At 40.7% G+C, this 13,303-nt stretch overlaps 1 protein-coding gene across 9 annotated transcripts in view; it reads right to left on the reverse strand.

Moving 5' to 3' along the window:
- LOC120723060 (SRC kinase signaling inhibitor 1-like) overlaps window positions 1-13,303 on the reverse strand; it is a 134,594-nt gene that overhangs the window by 17,760 nt on the left and 103,531 nt on the right. For 8 of the 9 annotated variants that reach the window (XM_040014348.1, XM_040014350.1, XM_040014347.1 and 5 more), the window contains 6 exons: window positions 11,036-11,076; window positions 10,737-10,760; window positions 8,014-8,174; window positions 7,074-7,249; window positions 6,539-6,669; window positions 1,907-2,054 (listed from right to left, as the gene is read on the reverse strand). In XM_040014348.1, the coding sequence (XP_039870282.1) occupies window positions 1,907-2,054; window positions 6,539-6,669; window positions 7,074-7,249; window positions 8,014-8,174; window positions 10,737-10,760; window positions 11,036-11,076 (681 nt within the window). The remainder of the gene's footprint in view (window positions 1-1,906; window positions 2,055-6,538; window positions 6,670-7,073; window positions 7,250-8,013; window positions 8,175-10,736; window positions 10,761-11,035; window positions 11,077-13,303) is intronic. The other variant, XM_040014349.1, reaches the window with a different exon arrangement.

Here is a 13,303-nt window from a genome sequence, read left to right on the forward strand (position 1 = left end):
AACGATGTTTGCTGCCATCTTCAAGATGATATTTTCGGTCTGAATGAGACTTTTTTTACCTAGTTAGATAAAGGATTATTAAAACAAACATCACTGCAGATCACCACCGAGGGTAAGTGATATATTACTCATCGCATGAACGATTGAATTACCGCATATGAGGAACTGAAGAAAGATGACACAGCTGAAATAATTGGCCATACTTGGTGTACCGGAGAGGAGTTTCTCACATATTTTAATCCCACTGATCTTACATTAAAGTCCTGCAGCTCCCCAAGAAATCCGGCATCAACATTTTTCTGAGATTTATAATCCCGTTTACAGGATTCAGACGTCTTAATCTGAAGTTCCCGAACGGCTGCTTGGACAGTTTTTAACTTTCGACTTTTGCTTTCAATTAAAAATAAATACAAAAACCTCGATATATGACATGTTATCATTTTGATATCAGCAGAAACGAGGCGTGCTGTCTGATGACCAGAACGTTTAACCATTAATCAGAAATACCAACAGTGGAAAGGAGAGACTGCTGCGCCCGTCAGCTCTCCTCTGATGTTCTCGGTGTTCACACAGGACTCACGGGCATTATTCAGCGTTTGGCAGCGCAGTCGTGCATCAATTCTGATTTTACTTCCTTAAATGTTAATCTTAAACACATAATTGGGAATCCCATATAAGCTGCATTCCACTGATTCCACATTACAACGAATCCTTTTTCAATCCTGGACCTTTGCAGAACTTTTATGTAGTCATTAGCACCGCACAAGCCTTTGTTTCTATTAAATCTGTGTAGATGTTAATATATACCGATCAGGCAAAACATAATGACCACCTGCCTGATATTGTGTTGGCATCTGGCGCCAAGATGTAACTAGGTCCCTTTTAGTGGTTGGAAAAGACCTTCTGATGAAACAGATGCATCACCTCATCGCAGTTACTGCCTCTAAAATGAGTGTAACCTCAATCGTGAGCAGTTTGTGCAAGCTTAGTTAAATTCTGAGTAAAGGTAAAGGGGGAGTAGAGACGCAGATGGACAGACGCCTCGGCGTGGCACGAGCTCATCGTTCTTTTTGGCTCATAGACTGTATATAAACGATGGATGTAGTCACTCTCACTTGGTTTATAAAGTCGTACTTTTGACATCAGAAGGTGACCATTTTTGCCTTTTGCCATCTCGATGTTTGAAACCAGATGTGGCGAACCAAAGATGGTCAGGACACCACCCGCTCATATTGCAGCAACGTTAAACATTCACAGTCTAATGCATTAAATTCATCCACCCAGGTGGGGCTGCCAGCTGTTCTACTGTAACCTGCTGAAGTGTCTGAGGGGGAACTTCTAGGAGTGACGGTGACACGGCAAATGAAAAACTCTGAGCATTTTGCTCTCACCAGACTTGCATCCCTGTGCTCCATCCAAAAAATGAAAATCAAGTTGAAATCAAGATGCTGTTTTTAGACGATGGAGCCGATCCAGAACACATCACAGGGGGAGAAGCATAAGGACACTTCTACTGAGAGATCTCAAATGAGCAGCTGTGATGAAAAGAATTCAGAGGTGAACGGGAAAATGACCGTGAAGCGGAGATCAAGTACGATTTTTGATTTATCCGGGCTCGTTCCTAAAACCTCGATCACATGTTGTGTATATATTGTAGTTTAATATCCTTATTTAAGTCCTTTTATAATCTGTAAATAAAGAAAAAACTATTTTTTATAATCAAATGATAAAAAAATATTTATTTAAATAATTGATTGGTCCTGATAAGACTGACGTCAGCTGTATTATCTAAACCAAATTACTAAAAAATGATGACTGACTGTGTGGTTTGATGTAAATCTTGCAGAAAATACTTGAGCTGCTTTAATAACTGAGCGAGGGTTCATTTCACTTTTAATTCGAGTACCTGCGCAGCGTGCTGAGAGCATCCGTCATGGTGTTGCAGCGCTTCAGCAGGGCATCCAGACGATGAGGCTCCTCTTTCAGGAACTTCACAGCCTCCACCTCCACCCTCAGCACCACGCGCATCTTACTCTGAAGGCTCGGGAACTGGTCTGCACAGGGCGGGGAGGAAAGAGGCATCAGTGAAAACAGAAAGCTGTGTGTCAGAGAGATATGTTGAAATGTTGATGTGAGAAGAAATAGAGCCGGAGAGCAGGGACGGCGGGAGGGGGCGGATTACAGGGAAGGGGACATAAAGGGAAGACGGGATGCTGTTTCTGTCACCCAGGAGTTTCCTGTCATATCCAGATGATTCCTATGAGGAGGGCTCAGCGGGGGTCAGCTAAACGAGAAGTAAGGACATGTTAGCTTGTTGTAAGATCTGAGATGTTGGATTTCAGCAGAAATGGCGGCGCCTCAGGGGCGTGTCCTGGGCCATGTCTTCTTATCTGTACATAAACTTTTTTTTAACATATGTACAGATATTGCTCTGTAGATGTTTTTCATTCTTCGTAGTATTTATATGTCCTGTTTGGGTGTGTGTTGGTAACAAGCCGTATACGCCTCAGATTCAGACTCTTCTTCTTCTGTTTTTCATAATAAAAGAAATGCAGAAAAGACAAAGTCGTTCTCCACCCATGAGCAGGTAGAAGAATGGATGGATGTTGGTTGAAGTAAAGTGTTAAATATGTTAGCTTTGTTTTATCCATTGTTCTGTTTTTCTTGCCTACTGATGATGTTTTGTTCTCTCACTTCTTGTTTCTTCCAAATGTGTTCCCCTTCATCTGAGTCTGATGTTTGTGTCTTTTCATTTGGTCCCTCTTATTTCCCATTTTATTTTGGAGGTTAGTTCCTCGTGTGGTTTTCTATAATTTCGCTTCCCTCCTTTGTTCTTTTCCCGCCCTTGTTTTTAAAAAAATATTATTTTATTTATTGTTTTTTGTTTTTCCATAATAAACATAAACATAAAGAACAAACTAGAGGCTGTGAGGCACATGGGAAATTGAAGATGATGCGACTGCTACAACAGTCACTTTAAAGAAATATGACCAAGAACAAGTTAAATAAATAACCTCTACGTCTTACTGGATGAGAGTAAAGATCTCTGCTTCCTGCTAAATCAAAGTTAAAATCCTGCCCCTTGTATAATCAGGACCCATCTCCTCTTTACCACCTCATAGTACCGCATCATCCTAATAAAGACCTAGTTGTTGTTCCTATAGGATTTAAAAGTAGACTGGGAGGCAGAGCCTTCAGTTTTCAGGCCCCTCTTCTGTGGAACCAGCTCCCAGTTTAGATTCAGGAGACAGACACTATCTCTACTTTCAAGATTAGGCTTCAAACTTTCCTTTTTGCTAAAGCATGTATTCAGGCGACCCTGAATCCTCCCTTATTAATGCTACAATAGGTGTAGGCTGCTGGGGGATTCCCATGATGCACTGAGTGTTTCTCTTCAGTCACTTTCCCCCTCATTATGTGTCTTTACACCTCTCTGCATTTAATCATTAGTTATCATTAATCTCTGGCTCTCTTCCACAGCATGTCTTTGTCATGCTTTCCTCCTCTCACCCCAATCAGTCGTGGCAGACGGCCGCCCCTCATCGTGCCTGGATTTTTCTGGTTTCTCTGTAAAATTGTAGGATCTTTACTTTACTGTTTGATGCTACAGAATTAAAACTTAATTGAATTAAAACTTGCAACTAGTGAGTGATTCCAAGCGATTTCCATCTTTTATAAATGTTGTCACTGTTGTCTGATTTTCAGAGTTTTCTCTCTATTACTGGCCGATCTGTAGCTCACGATAAACAGCGCCTTGAGGCGACTGTTATTGTGATTTAAAGCTGTATAAATAAAACTGAATTGAAATCAAATTGAACTGCTTCTGAGACATATTATGGTATTACTGAAGAAAGCATCCCAATCCCTTATTAAATCAACTCTGAGTATCTGGTTTACACATAAGTAATTCTTCCATTTGACTCATAAATAAAATCTCCTCAGTGTGCAAAGGTGGGAGGAGAGGTAGACGTCCAAGTTGAGTTTGTATTAAGGTCTGATTGGGTTCACCTGCCCCTTATTTTGCTTCTCTGCTTAGTGTGTATTTAGTATGCATCTTCCCTGTTGTTGGATTTTATTTTCTTTTTCAGTAACTTCCTGTTTATGGTCTAACCTGCAACACTTTTTATGACTTTTTAAAAAATAATTCCTTATTTTCAGTCCCTTTTCTTTTGCTGTCTTGTCCTACTGAGAACTTATAAAACCAACTAAATAAAAATTATTTTTCCATTTTCTAAGTTCACATTAAATATAAAATAGTGGAGGACACTGTTAAACTTGTAGGATCCAGGCTCACAACACAATGAGCTTCAAAGAGATTTGGAATTGCTTGTTAATATTCAGGATAGAGACATGAGTACACAGGTCAAAGCAGCAGGAACAGAAGTTCATGAATATCAATTAAAGGACAATAAGACTCATAAATATTAATCTGCGTGTGCATAACATGAAAATGGACAAACACAGTATTTTGGCAGTGTTAGCACCTGAACTGTGACCTGTAACTACAGTACTGTACGTGGAGAGATTTCATGATTATCAGTGTTTGTATGAAACATTTGATTGTAAAGTCCTGTTAGTGAGTGTTTACACCATCACACGCTGGCTTTTCTAGAAAAATACATTAGTAGTAGTAATAAATATTACAGGGAATTTATCTGTTGCATTTCATGGCACTAAAATAAATTTTAAAAATCTGGCTTCTGGACCCTCAGCCACAAAATATTTGCAATTACAGTGACGCAATTATGATGATACGAAGCTTTAAAAACAAAGTGTTTCAGCTTCATTTAGATTCACGTCTCAGCACTTTTCCTTTTGCAAAACAAATAAGTGTAAAAATGAATTTGTATGGGACCACTTTCAGAGGGAGATTACTTCAGCTAATCCAGTCTCATCCTGTAAACAAAGATATGTGTTAATGTCTCGCTGGGCTACAGCAGAGGTGAAGCAACAGTGCTGGAAAGTGCAGCTAAGCCTGGCAGGTGTTTGAAACCTTTTTCCTTTGAATTTGTTGCAGTTTAAAGTTAAAAGCACCGACAGACACAGAGCTGCTCACCAGCGGAGCGGTGGGGTATCATTTGCATATACCAGTAAAATTAAAAAGCTTTTATCTTAACTAAGTGGTTAATTTCATTAACCAGTCATCAGTACAGATGTTCCACTAAAGCATCCAAATCAGTTCCAACACAAAGATCAGCATGAACGTTCCCTCAGTTGTTGTAATACAGTTTAATATCCAGAAATTCATGAAAAAGAGGATTTATGACATTTAGCAGTTAGAAGTCAGCAGGAAGTCACGGTAGGTCACTAATTAACATCTGAAAATGATACCGCATGCTCTGAATTCATTCTAAAAAGAAACTCAAAGGTAAAGCACGACGATGGACGTAATCAACGATGTAAAAATAAACACCAGCGCTGTGTGGAGGATTGGTGACAAGGAAATAGACTGATCTTCATTTAGCAATTTTCTATTCTTGATGACCAAAGGAGCTCGGAAAGAAAAGCACCTGGACGTCTTTAGAAGCTTCTTCACTTCTAAGAGCAACTGGTGGAGAATCCCAGGTTTTTATGCCCTATTGAAAGTGTCCCTTAGAGGGTCGTGGACCCGACTATGGATCCTCTGCCTAATCACACGATTAGTTTATCACAGATTAACCTACCACACATCTCTTTGGACTGTGCGAGGTAGTCGCAGAAAACATGCAAACTCCACACAAGAGCTCGGGAGAGCAGATTCAAACAAATAGCTTTTGTGCTGCGAGACAATGGTGCCAACAGTTCCTCAGTGCAAGTTGGAACATAGCATGTTTGACATATAATAATTTTCTATGTGGCATAAAGCTACAGAGATATGGTCGGGCTAATATAAACAGATTATCAGAGGGAAGATGTAGGATGAGGGTTAAACTTATCAATAACAGGTTAATGTTCCTGGTGGGCAGCAGCAAACGGCAGGAAGACGAAATAAACATCAAACTTCAGCTGAGAGAATGTCTGACAACAGTTATTAATATGCTCATCCATGGTTTTGATGACTTTCTATGAATGAGTCTTGATGCTAAGCTTAATGTCCACACTAAAATCTTAGCCAGCCCAAGAGTGATTCCAGACTGTGGTGTGCACCGTGTGATTAAAATACCTTAAAGGTGCACTGCACATGAATAGTGCTACTAGAAAGATGGACAGAAAGACAGCTGGAAACTTCTGGGGGTCTCATTTCATGTTGATAAAATATAAACAGCGCACTAAAGCAATGAGAGCCTCATCCAACGCAGGACATGACTGCAAACGAGGTCAAAACATCATCACTTAACAAGCAAACGGGATCGAGGGATCAAAGACTGAAACACAGAGACGTAACACAAAAGGTGAAAGGTCGAGGAGTTAAACACTCCAGGGGTTAGGGAAGGGCTTCCTGATCAGTAATGGCAGATGTAGTTTATGTCCTCTAGTCTCGTTAACTGAGAGGATTTTAAAGCGTCGAACATTCAAAGAACAAACAAAACATCACAGATTTGGTCATGACAGCATTTACTTTTTAGCTCAGTGAGTGTCTCTCCCAGCATCCTCAGCTCTTTGCTCTTCTGCTCCACGTCCTGCTCCGTCACGAGCCCGTGATTCACGGACGAGTTCCTCTGGAGCTCCTCCACAGACTTCTCCAGGTCGCTGTGAAGGACAGAAATTTGTAAATGTCTTTTATTTTGAAAATGTAACTGTTCACACCTGAATTCACAGTGGATGCCCTGCAAATTTTAAAACTGAGTGTAAGACTTTATTCATGTACTACTACTCATCTACTACTGGCTTCCAAAACATTTACAAAATAGTCCCAAAATTGTGCTTGTTGTCAGCACCATCGTTTAGCAGATGAATGCAAAAAGTTATTTTTTCCTGGTTTGATTTTGATGTGAAGCTTAAACCAGGAAATAATGAAACTTCAGCTAAACATACCAGGAAACACTGTCTACACTTTGCGTAAACAACTGGAAACATCATGAATCGTTCACCTCACCGAACCAACCGAGACCACCTGACTGTTTGCTGTGCTTCTTACTTAAGATCAAACTCACTGCAGCTGTTGGATGAGCAGCTCCTCCTGGTTTAGGTATTTGAGCCTCTCCTCCTCCACTAGGAGGCGCTGTCTCTGAAGCGGGTCCTCCTGGGTGCGCATGGCATCCAGCATCATGAGGCTCAGTTCAGACTCCGTCTGTCTCAGCAGGGCGAGCACCGAGTCCTGGTTCTCCAGCTGGGAAACAGAGTCACAGCTTAAAACTTGAACTGGTTTCCATTCACACTATTGCATGAGTGCACGTACCCAAATATTCAAACTGCATTTGTGAGTTTATGAGGTAAATGTACTGAAGTTAAAACTTACTCTCCTGAGGGAACAAACAACATCTGGTGTGTTGGTCTGTTTGCAAAAAGAGCTCCTACTCTGTTAGAGGAAAACTCCCCAATAATCCTTTATCTTAATCGAGGGACTCAACTCTAACAGTACTGCAAGCTGCACATATTACATATCCCCCTTTGAGGCTACCGCACATAGATAAAACCCTCTTAACTCAATGGTTACACGGCTCTTTTAAATAAAGTGCAATAATATGAAACATGGATCAAAAAGCCAAACTAGTTCTTAAAGGATTCTATAAGTTCTACATTTTAAACAATATATAATAATAAATGATGAAAATAAATGTATATTATTCTCCTAATCTTTGTGAACTCGTTTCACTTTAGTTCTTTTCTAAAAAATCTGCTTTTCCTCTGCTGCTGGCGCAGAGCCGAGGAGACCCACCAACAGTGAAACAGAGAGCAAAGGAGGGAAGCAGGTAGAGCTGATCAATGCTATTCAATGTATTGTACAGTGGGGCATTAATATTAATATTTGGTCCAAGCTTGCACAACCTTGCTGACAAAAACGTATGACATCACGGGAGGGGAAAAGTGTGGGTGACACGCTAGTTTGCATATTTGAAAATAGTTTTCAGTCAAAATTGTCTGTTTACAAACCTGCATGTTGCGTAGCTGTGACAGCTGTTTGCGCAGGGCGTTGGTGTTCTGCTGCAGGCTTTGTAGGTGGAGCTGCATCTGCAGACGGGACACCGTCACAGGCTGGTTGGGCCCCGAGGGTGGAGGAGGCATCAGGGCCAGAGGAGCAGATGGTGTCAAAGCTGCCCGGCAGAAAGTGATATTCATTTCAGGGAACTCATTCATTCCTTGTATTGGGATCCTTTAGAGCACATTTAGAGCTGATAGAAAATTGTCCCAGAGCACTGTTACCAAATCAGAGGCTTCAAATGAAATCTGCATTTTGAGAAACATCTGCTGGTTGACTGCATGAATACAGAATATACTGGATGTTTGCACATTTGAAAACAGAAATCCAGGACAAGTTCTATCTGTGCTGCAGGTCAGAGGTGGAGATTACAGTCTTATGTAGACTCAACAGTGATAAACAGCATGGGGAGGCTTCGGGGACAAACAGGATCGGGAGTGAAAAACAGCAGTTCCACTTAATCCGAGAGTCTCGTTATAGAGGCGTCTCCCAGACAGCCACAAAGTGTGAGTGTTTCTAAATGAGAAAATCCTCTTGAATGGCGATGAGTGCTACGTTCTGACACACGCATCATGCAGAACAAGACAAAGGAAAGTAACTGGAAGACAGTCAGTTAGTAACAGAGGAGGGGGTGTAAGAGTTGCATTTCAAGGCTTCTTTTAAAACTAATTACAGCTGTCCACACCAAGGAGGAAGACTGTAACACCCCAATGCTGACACCTGTACAGGTGAAGAAATGGTTCTGTGTATAACTGATTATGGGCACAGTTGCTGCAGCTCTCCCGGTCAACCAGAATTCAGCACAGCCTTCATCTTTCTGTAAGCTTTTAACTGCCAGCACAGAGTCCACAGATAAGAGCTCAAGAAAATCGAACCATTACTGACTAACTTTTATCATTCAGTGAGACACGCAGATAAAAATCTGACAGGAGAAAAAAGGAGCAGCTGGAGTGAATGGGAGAAGTTAAAATATAAAAATCACAACTAAAACGACTCTTCAGAAGAGTCTAATTCAAGTCGCAAGGGACTCAGAACATCCAGACTTATCTGTAATTTGCGATGAAATAAGATATGAATTGAAATTGCAAAATATCATCTTTTTGGATCCTTAATAGGAAAAAAAGGAGGCTAAAACTGAACACTTTATGTGAAGAAATCAATGTTTCTAAAGATGTTTCCGCGTTTCCCACAAGCAGCTAATTTTCTGACGCACAAACGTTCAAACATCAAACTCTTTTGATCGCCTGCAAATTCATCCTTAGTTGAAAAGCTGAAGGGAAAAACTTTGACAAAACAAAGAGTTTGTCGTGTCCAATTTAATGCAACTCAGCGATTTCTCACTCAAAAACACAGGAAACTATGGAGGACAAAAACTGCCAAAATTACAATGCAATAAAGAAAAAAAATAAATGGCTCAAGTTTAAAAATGTGCATAATGTAAGGAATAATCCACTAAAGAAATTTTTTTTATTGTAGTTGATATGTTATACCCACACACACATATTGTTTTTCCTATTTGATTCTGTTTTTTAAATATACATTTTATTTTTTTATAGACAATTTTACGAATCATTTAATTATAATTTTCCAGATGTATTCCCTGGCTTCTTTCTTCATCTCTGTTTCCATGCAACATTTGAGCACAGCTGTCATTTGAAAAAGTGTCGTGAGGTTGAATTTGGATCCATCTGTTGTCTGATGGTAGAATGGATGACAGGAATTAAAATATTCTCTGAGCCAATCATCATATCATCAGATAATTCAAAAGTCTGCCAGTGACAACTTAGTGAGCAAGCGAGCTAAGGTTAGCCAGCTACTGCAACGAGTAATATGTCTGGATTATCATATAAATAGTATTTTAGGCGTGAGGGTAAAATTATGATTGACAACAGAAACGTATTCGATTGATGGAGTGCAGCCCAAAGTCTCCTTATGCCATTACGGCACCGCAAAGTGGCTCCCATGACGGTGCATTCAGAGACGCTGCACTTCATGTCTTACTTATAGTGTGTTAAAGTGTCTTATTAACCTGAAGAAGTCTGGCTATTCACTTAAATTACCTGATGATTAGTTTGAACTTCAGGAGGTTGTTCCATGTGACCATATGTACATCCCTAAATGAGTTCCTGCCACATGATTGGCTGATATTTTGCCCTAATGAGCAGCTGTCCCTAAAAAAGTGGCTGATGATTGTATACTTAACATTTGCTTTGTATAATACAAACTAACAGGGGGCAGTTACCCAGCTGGCTATTACTTAGCTACTCAATGTGCTTGGCATGGGCAGTCCGAGTTAAATTCATCAGTAAACTGATAGTCAGGTATAAAAGTCTCCTGAGGTTATGAAGAGCAAATAAAAAGGTGAACTAGCGAAGAAACATGTTATGCAAATGCAAATAAAACAGAAATATCACATATTTTAAATGTGCTTCTGTGTATTTAATGACATTTTTTTATTAAGCCAGTTTTATTTATTTGTTTATTTAATCATTTCTAATTTTGGCAGTTTAGGCCCTCCATAGAACAAGGGGAAAGTGAAGGACACAAGGTGTCAGAGAGGCAGATCCTTCAAAATGACATGTATACATGTACTAGGAACTCATGGGACTCCAGATAAAAACAGGGAAGGGGTGAGACAGGGGGTACCAGACACTTCAGGAACACATACAGTAGCTACCTTTCTTTTTTATAGTTCGTCCAGCTAAAACAAGAAGCATGGGCACCAGTTACAGAGCAGCAAAAGCCAGCGTGTACAGTACAGTACAGTATGAGGAAGCTTGCAGAATCAGCCATTACAATCACATATGAGGCTCCTTAAGAATTATGCAGAGAAAATGAAATAGCAGCAGCTCTGTGTGAGGAAAAAGAGCTAATTTATGTGGCTATCAAACAGGCAGCAGTGTGAAGCAGTGACAGGCAGTGATAGGAAATACTTTGTCTCCTTTTCTTTTTTTTTTTTTGGTAGTGAGCACTTACTGTCAGTTCCTGAGCAGTCACTGGCTGACTCAATCTTCTCCCTGGAAGAGGCAAGTGTTAAAGTACTTACAGCCAGAACACACTATCGACTGAGCTACTGAGAAGCTATTGATATATGGTGGAAAATGTGTGAATGTAGTGTGCGTGCTGCTGTAGTCGGGATTTTTTCCCTCGCTCCTTCACTATTCCCTACATGATCTACAGTAGTGGGAAGATCGCTGTTTAACATAAATTTACATTTTTTCTTCCTCAGCTGAAGCAAAACACATATGAATTTTAAAGCTTTTTCCACATCATAACAACCAGAAAAAAGGCGGAAAACCAACAGAGATGATAAGGCCTGCAGTTATTTATTAAATATATGCATTTATTAAAAGGTTTCCCTGGTTTTTGGATGTTAAAATGAACACCCACAAGAGTGACTCAAAAGAAATGTGGGAGGTTCAGGACACAGGAATCCTGGCTGCTACAAACTAAAAGCATCAGTAGGGCTTCTCGCCTTTAAGGTTCCAGTCAGCAGCTTCATTTTCTTTAATATGACATTGCAATAAAGTGCACAACACAGAATCAAAAACAGTTTCTCTTCAGTTTCATAAACAGTACTTGGATTGTAACCTGCCCTTCTTCTATTTTCCCACAGTGTTTAAATTTGTCTTATGTTTTAATGATGTTGGGGTACAGCAAATCTGAGGCTTCCCGGGGCTTCCAAATGCTATCCTGCTGAGTCTCTAATGCCTCCCAGAAACACACACACACACACCAAGAAACACATAACCAAAAAACAGCATCTGTCAGCATGTCTCTGGCTCCAGTAATACCAAATATATCCATCCATCCAATCTCATCTGTTAATACAAAATCCCTGAAAGACAAATTAAAGGACTTAATTAAGGATGCTCGGCTCCAACATTTGGATCGAATATCAACCCGATCCTACTCAGAGAGCTCGAGTGGGTATCGGTGGCCCCTGGGTGAACTGAATTAACTTCATCAGCACATCAGCAGTGCGCTGGCTGCTACAGCAGGGAGGAAGCTCACGGCAAAAGGTCAGCAGTTTGGAGGTGTTTAATGTTGGTGACAAACAGCTTTTCTCTGGATCTTTGCAAAAGTTTTTGACTTCACCACAAACTCTGGTCAAACAACTCGACATAACCAAAACATGCAATGATAAGTCTTTCCCTGTTTCTCTCACAGCTTGGCCTGGTACTTAGAAAGTGCTGCACTTTTGCATGCACACACAGCACTTTGCCTTAAATTGTTTTTATCAGTCATGGGCACACTGACTGATGCATGACTGGAGTTTAGGAAGTATTGAGATCTCTAGTGGGCTTTTTTTTTAATCCTGAATGTTTAACACAAGACCCCTGAAGAATGGAGGGGAAGTGTACTGTACTGGTATTGACTTTCAGGAGCGGCAGAGAAGTATGTCAGGCTGGTGTAGGAAATGTATGAGGACAGCAAGACAAAGGTGAGGGGTGTAGTTGAAGCGACTCGGATTCAAAGTGGGGATGGGATTAAATCAGGGATCAGCTGTTTGCTGTGGTGATGGACAGGCTGATCAATGAGGTCATGCAGGAGTCTCTGTGTACTATGATGTTTGCAGACATTTTTATCAGGTGGAAGAAAGCTTGGAGAGGTGGAGGTATGCTCTGGAGAGAAGAAGAATGAACGTCAGTAGAAGTAGAATAAAATTCATGCGTGTGACTGAGAGCGAGACAGGTGTAACAATGAAACTATAAATATCAGAGGTTGTGAAGGTAGATGAGTTTAAAAAGCTGGGGTCAAACATCCAAAGCAAGTGCAAAAGAGAGGTGAAGAAGAGAGTGCAGGCGGGGAGGAGTGGGTGGAGGTGATTGTCAAGGGTGAGCTCAGGTTGAGCAGTTTGGAGACAAAATTAGAGAGCCATGGCTGAGATGGTTTGGACATGTGCAGAGGAGGGATAGTGAATATATTGGACAAAGGACGCTGAAGATGGAGCTGCCAGGCAGGAGGAGAAGAGGCCTGAAAGGAGGTTCATGGGTGTGATGAAGAAGGACATGCAGAGGTTTGGTGTAGCAGAGGAGGATGATAGAGATCTGCTGTGGTGAGCCCTAAAGGGAGTACCCGAATGAAGAATTCAAAGTTTACCCGAGGACACTTCAACATGCTCATAGGAAGAGCCAAGACTCAAACCCCTGACCCTCTGATGAAGAAGCATCCTGACATTCCCTCTCAGCCACAGCCTGCCGTGTAAAGCCTGTTAAAAAAGCCTTTATCACACTAACAATA

Source organism: Simochromis diagramma, unplaced genomic scaffold (assembly GCF_900408965.1).
Source record: "Simochromis diagramma unplaced genomic scaffold, fSimDia1.1 OVJJ01000669.1, whole genome shotgun sequence".
Classification (NCBI taxonomy): domain Eukaryota; kingdom Metazoa; phylum Chordata; class Actinopteri; order Cichliformes; family Cichlidae; genus Simochromis; species Simochromis diagramma.